The 22,366-nt window shown below is 34.7% G+C and overlaps 5 protein-coding genes and 1 long non-coding RNA gene across 8 annotated transcripts; 2 read left to right on the forward strand and 4 right to left on the reverse strand.

The window, feature by feature from the left end:
• The first annotated feature begins 282 nt into the window (after positions 1–282).
• Positions 283–1,035, forward strand: LOC112089741. Its single transcript, XM_024160494.1, has one exon. It carries the CDS (start codon positions 283–285, stop codon positions 1,033–1,035), a length of 753 nt encoding a protein of 250 aa, XP_024016262.1.
• Positions 1,036–3,517: 2,482 nt separating this feature from the next.
• LOC18009492 lies at positions 3,518–5,607 on the reverse strand. Of its 3 annotated transcripts, XM_024149193.1 has the most exons (6): positions 5,454–5,607; positions 5,292–5,359; positions 5,121–5,184; positions 4,875–5,030; positions 4,656–4,783; positions 3,518–4,224 (listed from the first exon to the last, which is right to left on the reverse strand). In XM_024149193.1, exons 2-6 carry the CDS (start codon positions 5,355–5,357, stop codon positions 3,718–3,720), a joined length of 921 nt encoding a protein of 306 aa, XP_024004961.1. In that variant the 5' UTR covers positions 5,358–5,359; positions 5,454–5,607; the 3' UTR covers positions 3,518–3,717. The 3 variants fall into 3 exon arrangements, with proteins under 3 accessions (XP_024004961.1, XP_006391623.1, XP_006391622.1); XM_006391561.2 differs by having other exon boundaries at positions 4,875–5,184; XM_006391560.2 differs by having other exon boundaries at positions 4,875–5,184; positions 5,292–5,590.
• Positions 5,608–12,571: 6,964 nt separating this feature from the next.
• LOC18009591 (ethylene-responsive transcription factor ERF061) lies at positions 12,572–14,224 on the forward strand. The gene has a single exon (XM_006391562.2). It carries the CDS (start codon positions 12,891–12,893, stop codon positions 13,875–13,877), a length of 987 nt encoding a protein of 328 aa, XP_006391624.1. The 5' UTR covers positions 12,572–12,890; the 3' UTR covers positions 13,878–14,224.
• A 2,943-nt stretch (positions 14,225–17,167) lies between these two features.
• LOC18009623 lies at positions 17,168–17,942 on the reverse strand. The gene has a single exon (XM_006391564.2). It carries the CDS (start codon positions 17,869–17,871, stop codon positions 17,395–17,397), a length of 477 nt encoding a protein of 158 aa, XP_006391626.1. The 5' UTR covers positions 17,872–17,942; the 3' UTR covers positions 17,168–17,394.
• A 1,077-nt stretch (positions 17,943–19,019) lies between these two features.
• On the reverse strand, positions 19,020–19,594 carry LOC112081906. The gene is made up of 2 exons (XR_002896782.1): positions 19,271–19,594; positions 19,020–19,189 (listed from the first exon to the last, which is right to left on the reverse strand). It is a non-coding gene; the product is annotated as an uncharacterized LOC112081906 (long non-coding RNA).
• Positions 19,595–20,111: 517 nt separating this feature from the next.
• On the reverse strand, positions 20,112–21,216 carry LOC18009613. The gene is made up of 3 exons (XM_006391566.2): positions 20,787–21,216; positions 20,620–20,637; positions 20,112–20,506 (listed from the first exon to the last, which is right to left on the reverse strand). The coding sequence occupies exons 1-3, from the start codon at positions 21,163–21,165 to the stop codon at positions 20,325–20,327; spliced, it is 579 nt and encodes a 192-aa protein (XP_006391628.1). The 5' UTR covers positions 21,166–21,216; the 3' UTR covers positions 20,112–20,324.
• Between the last annotated feature and the right edge of the window lie 1,150 nt (positions 21,217–22,366).

Genomic DNA, 22,366 nt, shown 5'->3' on the forward strand with positions numbered 1-22,366 from the left:
TTGTTCATGTATATTATTGATCGTCTCTCCAATGAAGTTCCTTTTTTTAAACAAAAAAGAGATGCCACCGGAAGACTTGGTCTATCTGCACTCCAGAAGTCTACAGCAGCAATTCGTATGATGGCATACGGCTGTGCAGCTGATGCAGTTGACGAATACCTCCGGCTAGGTGAGAGTACTGCAATCTCATGTTTGGAAAATTTTGTGGAATGAATAATATATTTATTCGGAGATGAATACCTAAGAAGACCAACACCAGATGATCTTCAACGACTGCTTAATATGGGAGAGGATCGTGGATTTCCCGGGATGATAGGAAGCATCGATTGCATGCACTGGGAGTGGAAAAATTGTCCGACCGCTTGGAAAGGACAATACACACGGGGTTCTGGAAAACCAACAATCGTTTTAGAGGCTGTAGCTTCATATGATCTATGGATATGGCACGCGTTTTTTGGCCCTCCAGGTACTCTAAATGATATCAATGTTCTAGAACGTTCACCAGTTTTTGATGATGTCTTACAAGGTAAAGCTCCTAAAGTGAAGTACTTTGTTAACGGACATCAGTATAACTTGGCGTATTATCTCACCGATGGAATTTACCCTAAATGGGCTACATTTGTCCAATCTATTCCACTTCCACAAGGTGAAAAAGCTACATTATTTGCTAAAACACAAGAATCTGTCCGTAAAGATGTTGAACGTGCTTTTGGAGTTTTGCAAGCTCGTTTTGCTATTGTCAAAAATCCAGCTCTGATTTGGGATAAGGTAAAAATAGGAAAAATTATGCGAGCATGTATAATACTTCACAACATGATAGTTGAAGACGAACGAGATGGATACACACAATATCATGTTGAAGAATTCACACAAGTAGAGGCAAACAGAACTTCTCAAGTGGATTTGGCGTATGAGACTGATTGGGCTTCAAATATGACAAATTTGATGGGCATAAGAAATAACGTTCGTGATCAAAATACGCATTACCGATTGACAAATGATTTAGTTGAACATATATGGAACAAATTTGGTTGAAATTATAATTTTAACTAAAATTTTTCCGATTTATGTATTGTTTTTGTGGGATTTTTTTTCTTTTTTATGTTAAACATTGTAATTCTATTTTTATTAATGTATTTCTGTAATGTATGTTTGTAATTTATGTATGTAATGTATGTTTGTAATTTAAATCAATGAAATAATTTTTAATTATAACATTTTAGCATTTTAGATTATTATAATTTTTTTTTTAACAACCCCTAAATGAAGAACCTCTCATTAGAAACTTAAAAATATAAAACCTCTTCCATATATATATAGATATATATATCTCAAACAAATAATTAAAAAACAATCAAGAGTTTCAATGGGTCTCAAGGAGATGCTCTAAGCCACACTTAGTCGGTACAACAAACTAACAACCTCACACTTGACCTCCCACGTGCTTCTTCATGACTTCATTAACCCTCGATCCAGCTCAATTCGAAACTTCCTATAAGCTCCATCTGTTCACTTTAACCGAGGATCATACCAAAATCGACACAACTAGATTTTTGTATTCAACAATTATTATTATTTTACTAGATGTACTATTTATTATTTTTCTTGTTCTACCGTATTATTATAAGTTTGCTATTTATATGACAAATCAGTCATTAAAAGCTTATTAATTAGTTATTGATTTTTTAATGTAAAACGTTCTTAGTTCGTGACATTGTATTTATATATTGTTGAAATCACCAATGAAATCTTATACTCCATTCATATCATTCAATTTCAAAATGTGACATGTCGATTGCACTAGACATATATATATATATATATATATATATATATATATATAATTCTGTTTGGTATTTGTGATAAAGACATACACAAATGCTTTGGCCTAAAAGTATATCAAATCAGGATCCAAAGGTGGGGACTACATTGATTACTTAAAAATCAGATCGAGTTAGCTAGTGCCATACTTAAGTATTTACAAAGATACTCTTTTATTAGTTTCTTCTAAGGTTCTTTTCTGATTTAATAATAAAAATTTGGATGACCAAAAAATTGACACAATACTAAGTACATCACTGAGGCACTAATGTTAGCTGTAGTATTTTGTTGACTTTTGATTTTAAAATGGGAGTATTTCGTTGACTTTAATGTGTAATTTGAAGTTTGAACTTTGATGAATCTCAAGTAATTCACTAAGTAATTATGATCATACTTTGACCTTTAAAAACTTGCGAAACAAGAATCATTTTGCATGCTAATCACTTTCACGTTGCACTGTAAATAACATACCAATAATGGTTGATCATAACATGGATCACCGATATAATATCTTGTCAATGATAAATTGATAATCCATAATGCTATACATATGATTACATTAATTAGTAGCTGGTTCTGATTAATTTAGCAGCATATATTGATATCAAGCTCATCAATCACTCGCTGGCAACATTCACCATTTCACATGACTTTTACGTACGGCTGATCAAACATTACGTAAACCGATATAGAAAATGTAATTTATCCGCAAAATCGGTAAATAATCACTGGTAATAAGTAGTTTAAAAGCCATGAGACAATCATGCATGCAATTAAATATCAACAACAACAACAAAAAAAACATCGAGGGGTTTAAATTCTTTAAATGCACGTGTGGACGCGTAGGGTAATCAAAGTGTGTCGGCCGGTTTAAATTAAACCGGTTAATTTTGGAATTTACTGACCGACACTATCCCGAGATCACCGATGAGAAACTTGGGTGTAATGAGATGGGATCGATCTGGACCGTCCAATAATTGGGGTCCCACGACCGCGAGCTATCCATCGAACGTTCCATGTTTCCGCGAGACAAGAAGGAGTCGTGTCGAGTTCATTAGGCGAGAGAGGTTTCTCTCTGTGCACATGAGCGCACGTGCCAGCTGACAGCCGAAAAGTGGTCCCCACCATGTGAGCTTTGCGACGACGTCGTTTAACAGCGCCACGTGGTGGTCTCCGGCGGCGCCTCACTTGACGTTAACGTAATTAACAGTTTTAAACATACCCGTAAGGTTTTTTTTTTTTTTTTTAATGTGATTAACTTTCGATTTTGATTTTTTTGTTCTGAAAAAGCCGCAATTGTTTCCTTTCTGTTTCAAGATTATATAATATTGCCTCAAATTTTACTTTATCTCACCGGATTTTTTTTCTGTTTATCATAAAGCTTTTTGCAAATCTCCCAAGAAAATAATATACCATCATAGTTCAATCTAAGTTGGAAACAATGACAAACATAATAATGTACAAAGTACAATATGTGTCGGTTTGCCACCTTTCATTAACTTTAGTTAAACCTAGTTTTTTTTTTTTTAATTCTAATTGGTCTCTGCAATTAGATTTCAGTTTTTCGTTTGCCGAAGTAAATTCAAAACAGATGTTGGATAAAGAAAATTCACATCGTTTTGAATCGGGCTATGCTATGTAGTACTCTTCACAGTAAGGAAAATTAGACGATTAGAGTGATGGAACTGGAAATATGAAAGGCCGACATTATCTTCACAGAGCCAATTGTACAATATTATGAATACAAACTAGGCCCATAAACACAAAAGGCCTAAAAGGTATAAAAGAGAGCGTTTTGGTAAAAAAGGAAAGAAAAAAAGTTAACTCCACGGAAACAAAACATTACCAAATCATAGTAAATTCTCAGTGGAAACAAAGAGACAAGTGAGAGTGAAACTAATCTTTCCAACCTTCTTTACTGAGTCGTCTAGAAGCAAGTCCTCTAGAGGAAACGCTCGGTGTAAGTGGTAACACCGGAGTATTTGGCTGTTCTTCGTCTCCATCGCCATTTTCTTCGTCCCAATCATCTCCCCAATTATTGTTCCATCCGTCATCACCCGCTTCTAGATCAGATTTCGACGCCAAATCGGTGTTGTTAGAGACTGGCAATTCCATGTCCAACCTCTGGTATTTGTTGTTTCCTTTTGCCTTGTTCCTGTAGACGTGGATGATCATTGGGATGATGACAAGGGAGACAACGAGGAAGGAGATGATGATGATGATGATGATGAGTGTTCGCGGACGGATATTGAGGATTGAAGGACGAGAAACAACGGCTGTATCCTCGTTTCCTGTTTCATGTGCTGCTGCCAAATCCTTTAGTTCAAGGCTGCAATGGCCTTTAAAGGAGGCTAGTATGATTGCGCTATCGTTGGACCCTCCTTTTTTAATAGAGACTTTCACCTGCAAAAAGGATCTTAAGCCTTTACATGTGAAGTAGCAATATCTTAATCTTAAACTATTAGGTTTGTTTACCCTCCATTGTTCCAAGATTTTGGCTTCAAGATTAGCAAATGCTTGTATAAAAATATTGTATTGACGTGTGCAATATAATCTCCATCTAAAACCTATGCACAGCTATGGTCTAGGTTCTGTGTTGCATCAAAAATTCAAAACATTTAAACTCAATAGAGCTTTTTACACATCGAAAGCACTAGGTTATAAACAGTCAAGTTAACAAACAATGTCTGACCAGCTTTTAGGCTTTAGATATATGTAAGATTGCTCTTTGACTCTTCAACACTTTTCTTCTTCGGAACTAAAGTCACTGAATGAATCATGCAGTGGAATCCATCAAAAGAAAATGACGACCTTAAGATATATATAGATATTACCTTTGTGTCTTCGTTTTCCAGAAGCTCAACTTTGTTCTTCTCTAACCCAACAAAACCCGGAGCAGTTATAGTTACAAGCAGAGCATCTTTGCCAATGTTCTGAATCAAGAGTGAGAGATGAGGCGCATCTGCACAAGAATGTTGAAAGAAGAAAAGCTCAAACCCTGGAAACCAGAAGAAAAAAAAAAACTCTTGAAAGTTGAATGAACAGAGACTCACCATTACCAGGAACTCGGAGACAAGCGACAAAATGATCTTCCTCATCGGTACACATGTAAGATGGATCACATTCTTCACCGTGAAACCCTTGTTTCTTCCTTGAAGAATTGCTCATAGCTTCATCACTTCCTTCCTTCCCTTCACTCTTACTATCCCCTAAATGTGTATCATCGGTCGTGTTTTTAGAGTGATCTCTTCTACTCTTAGAATCAGTAACATTGTTAACAATTTCTGATCCACCAAAACCTGTCTCTGTCAAATTCGAATTCGTGATCGAGCTCGAGGAAACTTGTGCCTCCTCTCCACCAACCTTATTTTGTAAAACAATCGTTGTAAACAAAAACCTCAGATTTACAGCTTTTCGGAAAAAACAAAATTTGGAATATCAAATCTTCTTCTAAGGGATTCGAGAGTTACCTTACTAGTAGTATGAGCGGCGAAAATCAAAGCTATACACAGAATCAAAACGAAGTTCGAATCCATATCTGACAATCAACCAATTTCAAAATTCCATCTGAAACTCAGCCAATCAAGCTCCAGAAATGAAGATGTTTCGATTCTATAAAATCAGATTATCACCTCACAACTCGGATTCTTCGTAATGATTTTCCCCGTCTTCGTTAGCTACTCTGCTCAACAATTCGAGGCCCTGAAAGAATCAGGATTAGGGCTCCAGAGAGAAGTGAGACACCACCAGAGACTCCCTTTTGACTCTTCAGTCGCTGCACAACGTAACTTCGGGGCGTGGAATCAACGCTCTCTTAGGAGCGCGTGAAAATTTTGGAGTTGGTTTCTCTCTTCGAACACACAATCCGCTAATGGTTTTTGGGCCAAGTTAATTGAGGAGAAAAAATACATTATTGGGCTGATTGTGTTTAATGAAAGCCCATTTTCCAGTTTACCAGGACTAACAATCCTTTGTGGGAGATGGGCTTATTTAGTTCAAATTCACATAACCAATTTCTCCAAAAACGGATGCATATTATCATGGCTCTCTTAGTTTGTATCAACCATAAAAAAAACAATTCGCAATTATTTAAGTTCGCCTATTCGGACCTTATTATGCTATTTTCTTTTAAACGGACCGACCGGAGACCTTTAGGCGAATGCTTCACTTGGACATGTAAATAAGACTTTTTCCCCTGATAAAATGTAAATCGAATTTCTTGAATATTTCAATATTGTGAGTATCAATCTCGTACGTAAGTTAAGCGAACTCATTTATCAAAAAGGTAATTTCTATATGATTAGAAAATTGTCTCTTTAACGATATATATATATAAAGAGTTAATGAGGTGAATAACCATGAATTCAAGAATATTATTTATCGTGTTTTGTTATTCATCGACGATGTCGACACAACAATTGATCATCTCCGATCCATGCGAATATGTATATATTCCATAATTTGTTTTCTTTTTTCTTAATTATTGAATAATAATTGAGACGAAAGCGAAACGAATACCAACATGAACCAGCTAGACAACTAATACCTGCATCAGAAGAAAAAAAAACCTTAAGAAAATTAAATAGAAAATAAAAAAGTCTAAGCTCCACTTGGCGTCGGTACTGAACTCGCCACGTTTCTCGTCAACGGAGAAAGTCAACTTACCTTAATGATATTGTAGAGACAGAGTGCATATAGTGTGATAGGTCGAAGGTGTATATAATTAATTAACTACCAAAAGGAGAAAACAGTCTTGTGAGACTATATGAAAAGAAAACAAAAGTCTTACAATTCATAAGTCACGCAGAAGTTTCAATCATCTTTCAGAACAAAAACACACATAATTTTTTTTTTTTTAATTTAAAAGCAAATAACTTAAAATCAATGAATGGAAGAAGGTCAAACCGACCGGGTCCACGTCCAGCTCCATGCTATCTTAATTATTGAAGTTTTGATTATCAATTAGTTTTATTCTGTGAAGACTAAGTCAGCTATGTGAAGTGATATGATCAAATTTTCTTATCAGTGTTTTTCTAGATTTGCTATAACGAATATTCTACGTGCTACTCTCATTTAATAATACTCTTGTCGCCACGATATATTATCGCTTGTTTTTTATTTTTATGTTTGTATCTATGAGTCATGAAAATATCAAATATTAATGCTTGAAATCGGCACATGGTAACACTTAATAGTAGACTATTTATGGGTTTAAAATGCACATCGTTTTAAGAGTACCATCTCTGCATTATTTCATTCTTAATTTGAAAATTTGGGAATGCATCTTAAACCCATAAATAAATTCTCATGAAAACTCATATTCGTAAATGAAAACGCAGATTTCTTTAATATATATGTTTAACCAAAGTTTTTTTTTTTTTGGGGGGGTGGGGGGTAAGATGTTTAACCAAGGTTATAGTTTTTGTATACAAAAACTTGTGCACGTTTCATAGCACAAAAAAAAATAAGAACTCTTGCACGTATCTCACATCTGATCGTCTAAATATTACCGTTTAATCGAATGGTCAAAACAAGAAAAGAATGATTAACATTCGTGATAAATATTTATAGTTGAGGATACCATGCAACATTTATTATAATTTAAAAAAAAAAAACATTTATTATAATTTTTTCGATGGAAATTTTCTTTGCGGTACACACGCAAATATATATACACATATATTCTTACTTATATAATAATACTTTAATTGGAAACTAAAAAAAAGTCTATAAAATGGTGGTCCACAATAGCCGTCAGAAAAACGAGATTCGTCACAATGTCTACGATCCGTTGAATAATGTCCCATCTACATCTTACTCTTTAACCCATCAAATACAATAGGAACTATGTAAGTCTTTATATGCATACCGCATACGTGTCCTAAAAATAAACTTATTATAAAGTATGTATGGTTTTGGTCGGTAAACTAATTGAATAGAATACTTTGGAGAGTATCTAATTCTAAATTTAATACTCAATTCACTATAAGCTGCAAAAGATATATGTCTAAACCTGCCATCGATATTCGTATGAGGTCCACAACGATTCACGTAGGTCTGTGATTGCATTTGTATATTTAATCAAGTTTCGAAGGACAATGATGTTTATGTTGTTATATATTTATAGAACCATGTCTATGCGTGTAGTACTTATCCACTCGAATTAGGACAAGTACAGGCAAATAACCACTCTATTTTTGTAGAGTCACCTTTCAACACATAATACATTCATAATTCACCTTTTCAGTCTTCTAAGGTTTTCTTCTGTTTTCTTTTTCACGCAAATCCGTACGATTCCAAACGAACCTTTTATATTTATTTTGTATTTTAAACACCGTCTAATTGATTATGGATGTTATCAATTATAATAATCGGTATCGAGATTCCTTTTGATTCGAATAAATCTCCATTGCGTCTGTATAAGTAATAACCGTGTTGAGTATTCGAACTTCTGAAGTCCTAAGTACTAAAAGAAACTAATTTATATGTTATGTACGGTCTCAAAGTTTTTAGTGTGTAAAAAAAAAAAAAACTTAATTAGCCGATCGATGTCAAAATAGGAACACGGTTGCTTGTTTTGACAAAAAAATATAGGAACACAGTTGACATGTTGAGCTGAAATATTTTGTAGATATTTATGATATTCTCAACGTTACTGAACGAACCACGTGAATGAAACAAAAAGGTTAGAGAATTAGGTCTAATTTAAAGCCATACCAACATGTACACCAAATATCAGATGTAGAAGAGAAGAAGAATGGCATCAGTGTGACGTCATTTCCCGTCCAAATTACGTAATTCACTGAAACAAACGTCGTCGCCGTAATTTATCGTGGCGAGATGATCTCCCGATTTATTGATCTGGAGAAAACGATCCGTTTTGTTTTTGTTGGGACCTCACAAGGAGACAAAGTTCGGTGACGTGTCGACTTCAGGAGCAGTGGAGGACCACTATTCTGTCGGCGTCGCCTTTACAAGACATACGCTAATAACGACAAAACACTACTTTTTCGGTGTGTGAAAGTCGATTTTACCCTTGACTTTTTATTATTTTTTACTGGTTTTTGACATCGTTCTTAACTTCTTTCAAACTAAAACGTCGACGACACATTTACTTTCACACGGTGTCTGTCACTCGATTCGGATAAGATTCTCAAATATAGAATTTACCATATTGCCACTATCTCCGTTATTTGTGAGCCACAAGCTGTAATGCTCTTCGGCTTCTACTGTTCATACGATAGCACCTAATAAGGTTGACGTTTACGTGCAAGAAACAAATATGTGTATTTATGTATTATATATAATATATACATCTTTGCTTAAAAACACACAACTGTAAAAAACATCTCAATTGGCTTTTTTACATATTAGCAGTCTATCAAACTTTTATATCACGATCGAGTATTAACAAACAGAAAATGACATTGTTAAACATGTTTTGATTCTTGGTCCAAAGAGATTATGAAAGTCTATAATTTGGTTGTTACCAACACAAAAGAACTTTATATTATATAACTTTAAAGGTGCTTTTGATGAAATCTTATATGATTAATGCATTTATTTATTTTTTATATATGGATTGTTAATATGTTAAACTATACAACGGAGCATATATATATATATGTATATATATAATTTGTTAACTAAAGCATTTAAATAAAGTGTAAAATTTCAGTATATAAGAGAGGCCTTGTCTTTAAATGGCCTCAAGTACTCCACATGGTTTCTACCAGATATATCCTTACAATAATTAATTAGTAACTTTTTTTTTGGCCATTTGAAAATTGAAAGTTATTGTGAATCTTTTATTGCACTCCTGGGGGCTGGGGCGACTACTTTTGGTCAGTTAAACTGAAACACCATACCCATAGCCAAGTTGAATAAAGTTTTTTACCAAAAAAAAAGTTGAATAAAGTTATTTTCTATTTAACTTTTGTATACTGGAAGTAAAATTGCTTTAAGTGCTTTCAATGTGAGATTTTAAGAGAACGTTCGGATTCGGCATATCCAATTGGTACTAGTACTTTAGCTAGTTACACCTTAAAAAAAAAAGATAGCCTGTTAATTAATATTGGTTAATCATTTAGGAATCATGTTAACTAGTTTTCATCAGCTTTCTACAATAATTGATGTAGTTGCACCTCATAGGCTCGTAGTTAGGTACTTATGCATAGCTCACTTATTCTTTCTTTCTATTTTTCCTTTAGGAACAAAATTACAAAACAAACAAAATCACCGAAAGCTTCCATGTGATTGGCTTTATGATAACTTTTTGGATTTATTATGAATGGACCGGCCCCGAGATATGTTCTTAAAAGTAACTTATTGATTGTACGTGTCATTGATCACACACCTATATAATACATATATACGTACACAACAAATGCAGAATTGAGACTTAAATTAGAACGTACCCATTTTGGCTAACACTGCACGCACTTATAAAAGACCCACTTATGAACGTATGGTTGCGACCCATACATAACTCGTGACGTCCAAATTATATCTTTTAGTGAAATAAATATTTTAAATCTTGAGTCTAGAAGACTTTAATTCGGATATCTTAGTGCAAATCGGGTTTGCCCATTTTGAAAAGTTATCAATTGATTTTGGCAAAAAGTATCACATATAGGTTCAACATAGGGTCAGTTTTCACATACGTAAAAGCTCCAATGTAAATTCTTAATCTACTCGCATGATCTATAAATAATTGTAAAACCGATATCAAACCAATGTGTTTTTCCTTTGAATGATCGAAATATTTTGAATCTCTAGGATTTTTTTTCATAAGTTATACTTATATAACACGTCATCTGTTTCAAAATAATTGGTGTTTGAGGAAAATAATTTATCTTCAACTATAATATTTTAGCTCAATAAATTAAGTTTATCACTGGTTGAACTGTGTTTACATGTAATATAAGATGTTTTATTTAGAAATAAGTCAAATTAAATGTTATTTGTATGTAACAACTTTAAACATTAATTGTGAACAGAAAGAATAATTTTTTAATAATGATATATATATATAGTATATGTATACCATAGATTAATTTGAGTTTTGTTTTTGACTGACTAAATCAATGACCTTTGTTTGTGAAGATATGAACCAAAATTATCAAGAGCGATAACGAAAAGAGCTAAATATAAGTAATATGATCTATGTGAGCTTCCGTTAATCAACATTTTTTTTGGGGGATCAGAGCCGTTACGTTACTTATTTTGTGCGAATTGAGATAGTATATTCTTTGAAAACATGTATCATTAATTTGTCATTAAAAAATAGACGAAGCGATTTATGCATATCTGAAAAGTTTTATGCATCAATTTTAAATCGTGGTTCGGGGAGGAGATGAGAAGATGGGAAGAGATTGAAATGAAATTGTCGGGTGCGAGAAAATGAAGGCGTGGCAGAGAATTTATGATACCAATACGAACCTTTTTTGAACAGAAGTCTTGACTCTTCTCTTTCCTCATAAATTTAAAAAGTTTTTTGTGGGACCAAACGGACTCGTCTTTATGTTCAGTCACCAATAAAAAAATAAAAACAGCGGATTGGAAAAATCTGGAATTGACTCGGTTGGAAAACTTGCAATTAATATGTTGATAATTTATGCTGTTTCTGCATCAAATGATCGATGTCATTTATATAATGGTGGTCAAATATTGTCGACATAACAATTTCGACGATACTAGCTACTAGCAAAGTTTTTTTAACAATTTATCACAAAACCAAAAACGATGTTGTTTCAGATGTAAGAAGCTGAAAATTTTACATACAACCATGACTAATACATGACTATAGTTTGTAGCAAACAAATTGTGTTTATTCGTTTTACAAATATGATAGTATGTTATCATTTTGCATCTATCACAGATCGCATCGTTTTAAACGAGATCTGTTCTAACTAATCCTACGGAATTGCATTAGTAAGAACGCTTAAACTTTCTTTGTCATTTGTACCCGAAATATAAGTTATTACAATTTCACTCTTACTTGAAAAATGGTCTAAATGTTTAATCCACAAGTGTGAATGTATTCCATAAAAGAGGTGTGAATGTAAAACGTTCACCTTCAGTATAAAATGCAAATTGAGATTAAATTTGCAAAGGGCTAATCAAAGGTACCACCATATCACTAATAGGAATTTATCTATTTTAATGTTACTGTTACACATCGAATGTTAAGGAACCATATTACTTCTATTGTGTTACAGCTTTTGAATTAATATATACTAGTATTATAGAAAACAGTGACAAAAGAGTATAGATTCTTGCTAGTCCAACATGGCAACATCTGTCTACACCTACCTAAAATTTAAGAAATACAATTTTCCAAAATTGGTCTATTTTTTTCCAACACTAAACCCGAATCCAAAACTTTCACAAGTCTAATTGATCAAAATTTTGTTCCAAAGCCAAGCTTGAATAAAATTGAAGAATAATGTAAGTTTGAGAATGGAGCTTTAAACTTAAACATATTCTAGTGTGCTGTGGACTAAAAATCATGAGTTTAGTGCTTATATTAACCACACCTTCATATATATATATATATCATGAGCCTAATGCATATACTTGTCAAGAACTGATTATTAAATAAAAATGTGGTTGGAAATATAGTGTATGTATTATCTTAAACTAGAAACATTCTATAAAAATCATGATGAAAATAGTTTGGCAAACTTTAAAAAACAAAAAACAAAAGAAAAAGAAATCAACTAAAAAAGTCAAAGAGCTCCATGTGAAATCTGTAAAGCAACGTTTCTGGTTCTTTTTTCTTCTCTCTACTGAAGTCTATAAATATGTACAAGCTGTTTCTAAACTTTAAAAACCCAAACCCATTAAATAGATCTTAAGGAAAAAAAAAAAAATCAATCTCTCAATATTTCAAATCTTATTCTTTTCATCTCTTTTGAACCTGCAAATTCACCATCACCATCTTGTCTTTCAAGCTTCACCATTATCATCTTCTTTGATCTCTTCTCTTTGCTCAAGCCAAACATAATTGTTTGGGTTTCCTTTTTCTTATTTTCCAAGAATCCGGGACTGTTTTTACAGTTTGAGAAATGGAAGAAAGCAATGATCTTTTTCAGACGAATTTCAGTCCCAAAATCTCAGAAATTAGAGCTTCTCTGTCTCAGATCATATTAGCAGGAGGACCAAACACACTCGACTCAATCTTCTCATTTCTCACTCCCTCCTCCACAACATCCCTAGACACTCTCAATCCTCCGCCTCCGCCGTCACCGCAGCTCGGCTCCTCCGTCTATCTCCGGCAACGAGATCTTATCGAGAGACTCCACCTTCAAAACAGAGCAGTCTCCACTCCTCCTCTGTTTTCCTCATCGTTCGACCATCAAACTTCCGAGCTGATGCTCCAAGAGGCGTCCGCGAATCCTGCCGCCGCTTTCGCCGCCGCGTTAGCGGCTGGGAGAACGGCGAAAAAGAAGAAGCTTTACAGAGGAGTGAGGCAGAGACATTGGGGAAAATGGGTTGCGGAGATAAGATTGCCGCAAAACAGAATGAGGGTTTGGTTAGGTACTTACGACACGGCGGAAGCCGCCGCTTACGCTTACGATCGCGCCGCCTATAAGCTTCGTGGAGAATACGCTCGTCTCAATTTCCCGAATCTCAAGGACCCGAGTGAGCTACTCGGACTCGGAGACTCCTCTAAGCTAATTGCTCTCAAAAGCGCAGTCGACGGGAAGATCCAGATGATTTGCCAGAGAGTCAGAAGAGAGAGAGCGAAAAAGAGCGGAAAAAGAACGGCGACGGCGACGGATTCTTCGCATTCATCGTCGCCGGAGATTCTGTCTTCTCCGGCGGCAACGGTGACTGCGACTGCGGTTAATTCAGAGGATAGTTACTGGAATTCGCCGATGGGGGTGTGGAACAGCGAGAATAGTTCTCCGGCGTCGGTTTCGATTTCCGATGAAGTCCCGGCGATGACGACGGAGGAAGACACGATGATGGGAGTGGATACTGATGGGTTTTTGCTTGCGAGGATGCCATCGTTCGATCCAGAGCTTATTTGGGAAGTTCTCGCCAATTGAATTACACAAGAAACTAAACTGTGAATTTTTGATCAAGAAACACAAAAAGAAAAAAAAAAACAAAACTTTGGAATTAGGAAATATGATGAGAAAATTAGGGTTTTAGGTGTGAATCAGAGGGTTTAAAGTAAAACCGGATCCTTTTGTTAAAATCGTTTGAAAGTTGATAAATAATTACGTTAGGGGATTTACCGTAATTAAGAGATTAAGCCTCGTGGTTTTTAAAAGAGGTGAAATGTAGTTGTATAATGTTTGGAAGAAAGCAATTAAATTAAGATTGGTGGGGAAGGTAGAGAGAAGCACATGTCACAGTCTCGACTCTCGACCATATGCCCAATGCTTTTAAAGTGGTCCCTTTTATTCTCCCATTCCATGTGATAAGTCATATACTATTTTTTTCCTCTCATTAACATATACAATTTTATATAGTGGACCAAATATTTTCTGATCAAACCATCCTAACTAAATTGGAATTTTATATACAATTCTACTTTTGGTCATAAAATTCTACATTTCTCTTCATATTCAATCCCTCAATATTTCTACTGCAGTTAGTTGTATTTCATTGGTAATTGTAGTTTGCTGGTGCCTGGTACATATGACCAGGCCGAACCGTAACTTGAAATTCAAATCAATTTTGATCAAATCGATTCAACTATTTTTTCAAGTGAAATTTACATTTTTCTTTGAAAAAAATATAAAAATATTTTTCTTTGAGTAAAATATAAAAATTATATTTGATTTTGACAGAATTACATGGATAAACAATAAACAAAAAACCAAAAATAACTAAAACAAACTATAATAAACAGAAATAACATACAAAATTAGAAAAAATAACCTATCAAAACAACCTGAAAATGAATCAACAAAGTATGAAAAGCAAAATTGCAGAAAGAAGAAGTTTTGAAGTCTAAAACTCCGCTTATGTTGCCACAAGAATATGTGTTCTACGTCCATCCTCAAAACCTAAAAAACACAATGCCTACAGCTTTGACACGAACAAAGCAAATCCTCTTTGAAGCTAACGAGCAAGCTGTAGTCAGAGACCACTAACGGGTAGAAATTAGTGTGTCCCACACTCAGAGAACTAAACTCGGCAAATACTAGGAAAAAGAGGATAGGAAAATCTCGTTATATTAAAATAAAGCTTGGTAAATACAAGAAATATTAGGTAGTTGGAGCGATAGGCTAATCGGAAAAGAGAACTAAGAAACTAATGTCTTAAGTGCAGAGCAATTAATCTCTTAAGTCTATTTGGTGAATAATGGATGACTCTTTTCAATGGATCGACAGCTTCTCTATTTATATGTTTGTAGTCGTTTTAAATTGTTGGAGAATTGCGGAACAAAATTCTCTTTAGCAATATAAGTCGTTACCGTTTCCACTCTACACGTTGGCTTTTCCTTTTTTTCTTCCGCCATAGCAAATCCCTGAACGGCTCTACAAATCTTTATGCTTCACAAATGTCAACGACAAGTGTTTACTCTCGCTTAAGTAAGAAGTTTACGTTTATATGGGCCTAGTTCAGGCCTGAACTAAATTCAAGACTCAATCGTTAGTTCTTAAAGAAACACGAAAAAGGTCAGTTATTGCCCTAAACCTATAAATTACCTTTTTCCTCTTCGACAGAAAAAAAAAAAACATTCTAATACGTACTCCTCTTTTAAGGGTTGGTTATTGCCTCTTGAAATCCTAGCAAGTCGTTCTTCTCAACTTCTCCATGGACGAATCCGCCATCAAAGTAAGTAACTCTTCTTCTCCTCCTCCTACTCCTTATGTCTTTCTGCTTTGTTGTTCTTCTTACTCACTTTTTAACCTCTGGTTTCTCCACAATTATATATGTAACAAAGTTAATTGAAGTAGTAGAATTTATTCTGACTAATAAAAATCTTTGTGTAACTTAGGGGCAGGAATTGCTGGAATCGAACGGTAGTGATGCAGACATTCCAAAAAGCCGGTAAATTGAATTTTTTTTATTATTATTTTTTTATATATATAGATTTGTTGTGTCTCTAAGATGGATGGATGTGTTGTTGTGATCATGTTAAAAATATTTATCACCTGCAAATCAAAATCTGATTGCAGTAGCATTAGGAGGCTTGTCGTTGAGGGTTACGACACAGGGCATGATTACTATGATCTGGATACGGATTTGAGAGAATGTTTCTCTTCATGTGGAGAGGTGGTACATGTTTATATTCCCAGATAATGTAAATCCGGTCCTTTGGCCCAACTAGGCAGATTTGCTTTTATTTACCTTCGGGGAGAAGGTGCAGAAGAGAAGGCGTTGGAACTTAGTGGAAATGACGTGGGAGGAAGAGGAGGACGGAAGCTAGTCGTTAAGGCTTACCCGTTTGAGGAAACATACCTTGATCTTGAGTTGTCAATCATCAGAGGCAGTGACCAGTGGGAACGTCGCCAGTAAATTGTTTCTTCCTTTTTTTTGTTGTTGGAGATTTGTATTATGTGTTCTTGTCTACGTTGCATGTTGATCTACGTACGTACTGACTACCTTAATATTATTAGGTTGGGAGTCACGGGATTTGACACTTGGATTCCTCAGGATGTTGTCAGTAGAAGGCTGCGTGAATATTTCTCTGCAGTTAGCGCTAATGTGTTTGAGGATGTGTTTGAGGATGTTGTCAATAATTGCACGGTGTGTGAACATTTCTCTGCATTTCGCACTGTACGTAACTTTGTTAATCCCGAAGACCTATTCTTCAGCACTCTTGGTCGACACGGCAGGTTTTGTGGCTTCTTCCTCCCATTTTGCTACTTTTTGTTTTTGTTTCTCTCTCTCTCTCTCTCTCTCTCTCTCTCTCTCTTTCAAGTTATCAAATGCTATTAAGACGGGATTTGGCACTGCGATTCCTGAGGATGTTGAACATTTCTCTGCACTTCAAACTCTATGTAACGTGGATCCCCACGGCCAATTCCGCAGCAGTGTTTGCCTTAATAAAGAAAGCTCTCGTTTTTCTTAGGGGAGAAGGCGCTGAAACTTAGTGGACGCGATGTGGGAGGATGGAATATTGAAGTTACCGGGGTCTCGGCGCCACTTAGAATACCAGAGTTGGTACCCTACACGTCCTTCTCTACTTACCCACATGGAACATAGTTTTGATTCTTGATTTTGCTGTTTTTTTTTTTTTTTTTTTTTTTTTTTTTTTTTTTATAATTTGTCTGTTGACCAGAGATTGTTTAAATTTTCTCAACATATGTAGACAAATATGACTAAGAAATGGTACCATTGATTCAAATACTTCTCCGAGTGAAATTTATGTTTATCCTTAGTAAAAATATATTTATAACAATGGATAACTTATTATAAGCTGGGTATTGATATGTGTTATAGGCATTGATATCTGTAAATAAAAGTATAAAAAAGTAGATTATAGTAGCTAGTGAAGACAAGACACACAACCATCTAAGTGGTTTTTATTTAAACAACACGTCTTATTAATTACTTAACATATATAGTCTCCCTTAGAAGCATCAGATTGTGAAAGCATTTGATTTAGTCGCTGTCGCTATCGCTGCTGCTTCCACTCTCATTGCCGCTGCCATGCCCATCCTTGCTCTTCTTCTTCTTCTTGTGCTCATTTTGCTTCTTATGCTTCTTCTCTCCATTGTTAATGAACATTCCTAGACCATTAGTAACTTTGTTTGTCTCATGAGTTTTCTTCTGGTGATGTCCTAAGAGCTTTCCATGTCCATGGTCCTTGTTAGGCTCTTGGCTATTGTGTTGCCCTAGAAACGCCCCTAGACCAGTCTGACCCTTCTGGCCATTTTTACCCTTGAACAGCCCATCAAGAAACCCACCGTGGCTACGGTGGTTCATAGTCGGGCTATTTCCATATACTGGGCGGCTCTGGATCAGACCATGACCCTGGTGGTTCTGGCCATGTCCCTGGTGGCTCTGGTCATAGCCTGGACGGCTCTGGACTTGAGTCACATCGTAGTATTCTTTTTCACGTGTTTCGTAGTACTGCATGGTGGTATATAGAAGCGGTGAGTTTTATGGTTTGTATTTGAGTTGTGTGTGGGTATGAGCTTTAGATCGATGTCTATATATATATACTGTGATAATTTCTTGAGATTTACTGAAGTCGAAGAGAATCCATATGTTAGTGTCTGTCTTTATCTTGAACTTATTCTTACTTTAAAGCTTATCTAAATTTTGTTCCAAAAAACAAAAAAGTTTATCTAAATTTGAATCGATTCGAATGGCATCTTCTTTTTACCTACCAAAAATGTCAATTTCAGAATTGGTTCTCAATTAGAGTTGTCCAAGATTCATATTCTTTTATTCCTACTGATCTCATTGTGATCTGCTACGTGCAGAAATGTGAAAATTGTCCTAAGTTTTTTTTTTTTTAATTGTAGAGGATTAATTATGCTATTTTTTTTATAAATAGCTTCAGCCTATTCTTTGTTCTTGATTTTAACTTTCTTAACTTCAGAATTGTTTGGAGTAATAGAAGTACTCTAAAAATTAAAAATGTTAGGACTTTCAAATTGTTTGATTAATTTACTGTCTACCAACTGATGTTATAATAAAGAACTTATTTGAATTCAGCTGTAAAAATATGACGCATAAATTTAAAGTTATGATCAATAGTATACTGAATTATCTATTTCTTACTCGACTAAAAGGAGAGGAACGGGAATGCGCTGAGATCGAGGACTATAACATCCCAGCTCTTCTGACTATGCTTTCCGTGGTCGCTAGGCGGTGGTTTAGTAATAAATTTAAAGTTATGATCAATAGTATACTGAATTATCTTGATGAAAATAATACATGTTAGTAAATGAAACTTTAGATGTAGATGGAGAGGATTTAAAAGTTTTTGAAAGCAATAAGTATAACTACAGTAGATTGGAGGTCTAACAAGATTTAAACTTTAAGTAAAAACCATACTGAAATGATATTTGATTACATTATCTTAGTTATATATATGCATATATAGGTTTATATAGTTGGATTAATTTATAATATTATTTGAACCATATATGTTATGTACAAGAATATCTTACTAAATTGTTAACTTTTAAACTGATTTGACTTGAACTGGTAATTTTTTTTTAACCTGTAAAGGTTTTACTGTAGGTAGACACATTTGTAAAATTAGCATTCCATAGTTGCTTTGCAAAGAAACCGCATGACATTGATACCGATGAGTTATCATCATTGATATTTACATGAGGCATCCATCCTTGTATCCTTATTTATTACATTCAGACATAATACATAATTTATATGGGTCTTAAACTAAGGGGCATGTCTTCATATCTCCATAGCCACCCTATCTCTGAAAACAAAAAACAAAAACATTACATGTACACATTCATGCTTATGCGAGGGATCTTGATCTTAGTTTTGGAATTCGAACCTCTATATATATATATATATATATATATATATATACAGTATGCTTAGGAACTCGGGTAATTTCCGCGGCTGTAGCGATTGCCACGGCCGGTTTGCAAGGCCTTTGAGTTGGGCCCACGTTGGCGCCGGATGTCAAACCCGAACGATTCATCCGAGACGCTCATGCGGTTAAGAGGGTAACCTGACCTCATCATGGTGGTTCCTTCATTGTCCGATTCAGAGTCCGACGTCTCGTGGGTCTTTCGACTTCTCCATCTTCTCGGAAGACTGTTCTCACTTGCAAATAATTTTTTTTTTGTTAATCTTGTTTCTCTGCCTTGGTGAATTCGGGTGCCACGGTTTCCATATTTATAGATGAACTTGTATATAATATGAATTCGTATACCTTGTATGTATGCACATTGTTATTGGATTCCTCAAGCTCTGAATTAGATTCATTTTCGAGTGGACAGTATTTATGACCTTCACGGTTAATGAAATAGAAAAATCGTATATATAGTTTCTTAACTTTCTTAAATGTTAAATAGCTAAAATATAAATTTTAATGAATAACATACATTAACTAATAGTTTATATACGTATCATTCACCCTTATGTGTTTCTGACTCTAAATAATTAAGTTTCTATCGGTGTAGAACACTATACACATTAGATGGTAGGATGTAGCCAAAGTCGCAATGATGCGGTTTTCACGATAGAAATATTAATCCTCTTCACGAGAGTCTTTTGAGTCCTCTAGCTCTCTATATATATTGTAAATGGTTTATGTTTTTGGATCCTTCATTTTTTTTATCCAATCAAAGCTTTGAACAAAATTCATAATAACATTCTAAATCGGATAATATAACATTCACGTAATATTATTTACTTTCGCATAATAAAAAAATCACAACTTAGCGCATCTAACTAGCGTTGGCCTCACGCATCTATAACAACATATGGACTATAGATTATAAGCTCGACACTGTTTAATTTGACTATATAATTTATAAGCTAATTCACAAAAAAAGTAAAATTCGGAGAAATAAATAATAATACAACTTTCAAGTATTGGACTAGACTGAAGATTTTTCTTGTTCTTGAGTTGTTGTTGGAGTTTCTGCATCTTTATCTGTAGACCTCCTCAGAGCTTGTCTGAGACCCAACACGATGAACAAATTGGTAAGAGCGAGAAGTGATTCAGCTCCTCCATGTAACCAATCAACATTCGACAACGATGTTCCATAATGCACCTTAGCTTCATTCATCCACCACCAAACCAACAAAAAACCAGAAATTCATCAATCTTCAAGATCGATTCACCATTAAAATTGTCATCGAAAAATTTATACAAACATTGAAGAAATTTACCATAGATCCCAGCAGGAACTGCGTCGTTTACAGCCCAAATTCAATTGATCAAATCACCAAAGCCAGAACAAAAAGAGAGAGAAAAGATTAACAATTCAAGATCGCCAAGAAACGCCAAACGCTATTAGCAGAACAAGCCGCAAACGCTAGAAACATACTAGACTTACTTGTAGCACCAACGAAGGCAAGCAAGAAGTAGAATCCGAAAAGTGTGAGTTTTGGAGCAGATTTGGATTTAGTGAGGAAGTAGAGGAAACCAATGTATGGAAACAGAGATACAGCGAAGAGCTGTGATGCTATGCTCTGTGAATCAATGGTTGGAGCCCACGGGTCCACCGGAAACATCCCGCCTGCGTCACACACGATCGATACCCTCCCATCTTCTCTTCTTCCTTTTTCTTTCGTCTCTGTCAAGTGTAAGAAGAAGTTCTTGTTTCTAGAGATTGAGAGACTAGGCTGCGAAAGTCGCCGAGTGTTGTACGGAGACGAACCCAGAAATCTAACGGCTGAGATTATCGCCGGAGAGTGAGAGTGCATCAGAATCATCTCTCTCTCTCTCTCTTTCTCTCACGGTGAGAGAAGGAAAATGTTGTGGATGAAAGAGGAAGTGAAAGGAAAAGAAGATAGAGATAAAAACTTTGTCCCGTTTTGCGTTGTTACTTGTACATGTTGTGTCGTTTCTACATTCCTCCAAATTAACAAAATTTTGTCTGATCAGACATTAGGATTTCTTTCCTAAAACTCCTTTATCTCTTCATTAGAGCATTTTTGGTATGAGAGTTAGTGTTTGAAGCTTATTGTACAGGTTGCTGCAAATTTGAGTCTTTTAAGAGTTTCTCAAACTCTTCGATCATGAATCATGATTGACTCATTATCTAGAGGTTAAAACTCATAGATCACACTCTATTCACGTTAATCAACTTATAAAGATCGCATGCTTTTCATTTAGAGTGCCTTGCGGAGATTCATGATGTGTGTAGATGAATTACTGAAGCTATTAGGGTATAATCTCTGTGTTAAGAGTCTTGTGCTAGGATTATTTTAAAAATTCAAAACCGGTTTAATTTGATTAAACCAATTTTATTAGCTTATCTAAAGTTACATTCCTTAACCGGTTTTGTTTATAAAATTTATTTCTGTTTATTTTTCTTATTTGGGTCAATTTCATGTTAATACCGTTTAGGTTCGGTTTAGATTGATTGATAACTTGAAGACCGGTTTAATTTTGGTTTAGAACTTTTGACTTTTGTCAAAGATAGCTTATTCGTTTATCGTAGACTAAATGCACCAAACCGAAATCAAATCAATCAAGATTAGCTACAGAGAAATACCAAATAAGTATTTGTGATAAGATTGACGCTTTGGATCACCGATTGAAAGCTTAGACCTTTAGCTCATCATTATACGATATAAAACATCGATTAAACTCTGGAACAATGGCAGACCCAAAAACAATTTTGACCAAATCATAAAGACGATTGGTGAAACAAAGACAATTCAGATATTTTTAAAAGAATAGAAGTAAGAGAAAAAAATTATATAATAACATTGCAAACTTATAATTTCAACTAGTAAAGGAGTTTGGAGAAGAGGATCTTCAAGACATGTTGGATTGCTTAGTTCCAAATGAGTTTGAGAATGAGTTTGTGCACTATTTTTTAAAATGATTTTTTTTTTTGTTGAGAAATAGTAGTTTACATACATGATTATTGAACATATATTTTTCATGAAACATATATTTTTTTTT

This window comes from Eutrema salsugineum, unplaced genomic scaffold (genome assembly GCF_000478725.1).
Source record: "Eutrema salsugineum unplaced genomic scaffold, Eutsalg1_0 scaffold_8, whole genome shotgun sequence".
Lineage (NCBI taxonomy): Eukaryota > Viridiplantae > Streptophyta > Magnoliopsida > Brassicales > Brassicaceae > Eutrema > Eutrema salsugineum.

Bases quoted from the DNA above. Each gene is read 5' to 3' on its own strand.
- LOC112089741 (XM_024160494.1), top strand. From the start codon at position 283: ATGGGAGAGGATCGTGGATTTCCCGGGATGATAGGAAGCATCGATTGC.
- LOC18009492 (XM_006391561.2), bottom strand. From the start codon at position 5,357: ATGGATTCGAACTTCGTTTTGATTCTGTGTATAGCTTTGATTTTCGCC. The intron at 5,185-5,291 runs GTAACTCTCGAA...TTACAAAATAAG, and splicing joins CCGCTCATACTACTAGTAAG to GTTGGTGGAGAGGAGGCACA. The intron at 4,225-4,655 runs GTAATATCTATA...TCCTTTTTGCAG, and splicing joins TGGAAAACGAAGACACAAAG to GTGAAAGTCTCTATTAAAAA.
- LOC18009591 (XM_006391562.2), top strand. From the start codon at position 12,891: ATGGAAGAAAGCAATGATCTTTTTCAGACGAATTTCAGTCCCAAAATC.
- LOC18009623 (XM_006391564.2), bottom strand. From the start codon at position 17,871: ATGCAGTACTACGAAACACGTGAAAAAGAATACTACGATGTGACTCAA.
- LOC18009613 (XM_006391566.2), bottom strand. From the start codon at position 21,165: ATGATTCTGATGCACTCTCACTCTCCGGCGATAATCTCAGCCGTTAGA.